Source organism: Nicotiana tomentosiformis, chromosome 12 (assembly GCF_000390325.3).
Source record: "Nicotiana tomentosiformis chromosome 12, ASM39032v3, whole genome shotgun sequence".
Taxonomy (NCBI): domain Eukaryota; kingdom Viridiplantae; phylum Streptophyta; class Magnoliopsida; order Solanales; family Solanaceae; genus Nicotiana; species Nicotiana tomentosiformis.
In genome coordinates, this window is record NC_090823.1 from 74309189 (window position 1) to 74312641 (window position 3453).

Here is a 3453-nt window from a genome sequence, read left to right on the forward strand (position 1 = left end):
TGAGCTTGAGTGAAATTAAGACGAGTCCTAGAGCATCTGAAGCTTGCAAAAATAGCGGATGATTATGGTCGAGTGAACTGACTTCGTTATCTGCCATGGCTGTTTGAAATTGAGCTCAAAATTGAAGAATTTCTTAGCTCTATATTTCGCCTCTGTGTTTTGCCGGAAAAGTTGAATCTCGCCGGAAATAGATCGGAATTACAGTCCTAGCGATTTTCGCTCTGATACCATGTTAGATTATGGGTGAGAAAGAAGATTGAGAAATGAAGAAGAGAAATCGAAATTGTATTCTTCAGAGAGGAATGTTCAATACAAGGCTATATAGTGCTCACTAACTAAATGACAGCTCATACACATCTATCCACTAACCACTTTAACTAACCCTTTTAACTAACTCTAAAACACCCTATACTTTTATTATGTACACTTTGATACCCCCTATTTCCCAAGAGTAGCCTTTCAAATTGTACTATATGTGATAAAGACTTGAGCACAAAAGATTTGATTGAACCACGCAAGAAAGAAACAAAGTTACTACTTAGTAAATATAGTAGTGTAGTTTATAGGTATACAAGAAAAAGCTGCTACCAGCAGAAAGAAGGTAACTTAAAAGAGAAAGAGGAGGGAAGATGACCAGTCCTCCTTATATAATCTGCCTTTTCAGAAGTCTTTACAGCTTTTTCATTCAGCTTTGCTTCAGCGTTGGCTCTTTTCTCCTCTGCTATTCTCCTTGTTGATGCCAACTTGTTTGTATACTTCTCTTGTGCCCTTGCTTTTATTCTTTCTGCCTTCACCTGCAAATCCAAACCAGCAGCATTTTGAGAGCTCAAGGTTAATTTCAGGTAACCACTATAATAGTTAAGTCAAAAAATTCTCTTCTGTCATATTAAAGTAACCGAAATCACTAAAATTTATCCTAAGTTATAAACCTATTTTTTATTAGGTTAAAGTAACTAAACTGTACCCACTATAACAATAAAGTCGCTCAACGCTATCCACTATAACGACAACACTTATCTATCAAAGTGACTTTAATTAATGTGAAGAGAAATAGTTTTCTGAATTTACTATTATAGGTGGTAAAGTTAAGTGGTTATACGTGAAATTAACCCTGTGTGATACAAGTACTGGGCAGCGTAAGTTAATTATTTTCTAAAAGTATATTGATATCAAGTTCGCACCTACTTTAACAAAGAATGGTGAGTGCAGTGGTAGTCTGCACCTACATACTTAATACTAGTATCTTATATCTGCCTCTAATAATAAATCAGGTACTCACCACCGCAAGCAAGATGGTGTAAAGATTAAAATGAAAGAAAGTGACATGTCAAAATAAATTAAGATTGATTACCTCCATTCTTTTCATTTCCATTTCAGCTTTCCTCTTTTCATGATTTTCCCAAGCTTGTATCTTCACCTCGTCGCGCTTATACCTGCAGACAAATCAATATATATATATGTTGTTACTCATATGATCAACGCAAAGAAAGAGTGGTACAAACAGGCTCGTTTAGGTTAGTTGATTAAATGTAGCAAATAAGCATGAAAATCACTTTTAACTACCGGAACTGATTTTAAAAATAAGCAGTTATGTATCTGGATAAAAGTTTTTGAAAAGAAAAAATAAATAATAGTACAGTGCTATGATTCTTAATCAACAGAGCAGCCTATCTAGCACATTACCTGGCCATGTACTTGGCACGTTCAGCCTCATCCCAAGCCATTGCGCGAGTTTCCAGTGGATTAAGCTTGTTGGCATGTTTTGTTTCCTTCTTAGCTGCTAATTCATTGTCAATAGTTTCTTCTGCATCGCGAACGATTCGTGTAGTCCCTGCATTTACCCTGTTCTCACCTGTGGTGGCAACAGTTTGACAATTTTCTATAGGAGTAGAAGATCCTGAGGATATTGGACTTGTTGCTGCTGGAGTTGTAGCTCTAATCGGAGTGGCAGTTCTTGATGGTTCTTGGCTTGCAATTGGGGTCATTTCTGTTCCCATGTCCCTAACACATATCGATCGAACAGCTGAGGCAGAGTTGTTATTAGAAGCCTTATTGATTCTCCATATTGATTCATCACAATCAACTTTCTTTGTTTCCACTTCAAATTGAATCATACTAGAATCTCCTTCCTCGCCACTCGAATAGTCCTCTTTCTTTGGAACTGGTGAAATCAACCTTAAGTCATCAGCATTCGAGTTTCGAGGGGTGGCTTTAGATTGGTGTTTTTCTCCTCCCCCTCTTGAAAGATTCACTAACCATTTTTGTGCATCATCCCATTTTGATGGTGTTGGTTTACCTGAGGCTGCTGTTCTTTGGTGAGTCGATGCACGATTTACTCCATTCCCTTTATGAAACTCAAAATTCATACTGCTGCCTCCTCCTCCTACAACCTCTTGTTTTTGTCCATAATTCAAGCATCCTTTGTCCTCTATGGATCTCATTTTTCACTCTTTTGCCTAATTACTTATGACCAATTCTTTTTGTTCCTAATGGATTTTAAAGGCAGATCTAGATACTTAAGATTTGTGCCAAGTATAAAGTTCAGTTTTTTATGAGTAGCAGGAAAGAAGAACAAAGGGAAACAGCAGCTTGACACTGTTTTTCATCATTTAAAGCAACAGAATAAAGTTTTAGGAAACAATGAGCTAGAAACTTTCTTATGTGTGAGGATGTTTAGTTCTGAAAATGGTATCCACTGTTTGAAACAAAGAACAAAACTTTCAGCTTTTCTTGAGAAGAGAACACAAGAAGCAGCACTGAAATCATATGCAAAGTTAAACAGTGTAGTAAATGAAAAACCTCAAGTATAGACGACAAACAACTGAATTCATTCAAGATTTGGCAAAATGAGTTAATTACTAAAAGAGTTCATTTAGTAGAAAGAAGGGGAAAAAGAGTACTGCACCAAAACAAACTTGAGGAGGAGCTGGCCATTTACAAAGCTGAAGAGCAAAGCAGAGAGTGCAGGAATACTAAAGACTCGGAACCATGTATTTTTGAGACTGGCAGAACTAAAAGATATGAAGTTCAGATCCACTATATTCTGCTGAAAACTTTTCTAGTAAAATAGTCTTCATTTGCATGGTACACAGCAAAAATTGCTCCTAATAATTGAGTAAATTTTATGGCTTGTTACTCAATTTTGTGTTCATTAACTAAAAGTTAATTTTCTTTCTTTTGTTATGTAAAAATTATTCAACTTTATGTTCATTACCTAAAAATTATTTTTCTTTCTTTTGTTACACAAAAATTATTTGTCTATGCTCTAGTTAACACAATAATCACTTTGACCAGATTTTACAAATCTTTCACGTGAAAAGTCTATTATGACCTTGATATTATAAATCATTCGATTTATGTAATACTTTCTATATTATATGCTATATAATATACTTTTACCCAGGTATTTTACTTATAATTAAAATAACTTGATATTATTTTACTTATTTTTTT

General features: G+C 35.0%; 1 protein-coding gene across 1 annotated transcript; it reads right to left on the bottom strand.

Moving 5' to 3' along the window:
* Positions 1-264: 264 nt before the first annotated feature.
* Positions 265-3009, bottom strand: LOC104088503 (uncharacterized protein At3g61260). Its single transcript, XM_009593177.4, has 3 exons — positions 1684-3009; positions 1352-1433; positions 265-794 (listed from the first exon to the last, which is right to left on the bottom strand). The coding sequence occupies exons 1-3, from the start codon at positions 2439-2441 to the stop codon at positions 585-587; spliced, it is 1050 nt and encodes a 349-aa protein (XP_009591472.1). The 5' UTR covers positions 2442-3009; the 3' UTR covers positions 265-584.
* Between the last annotated feature and the right edge of the window lie 444 nt (positions 3010-3453).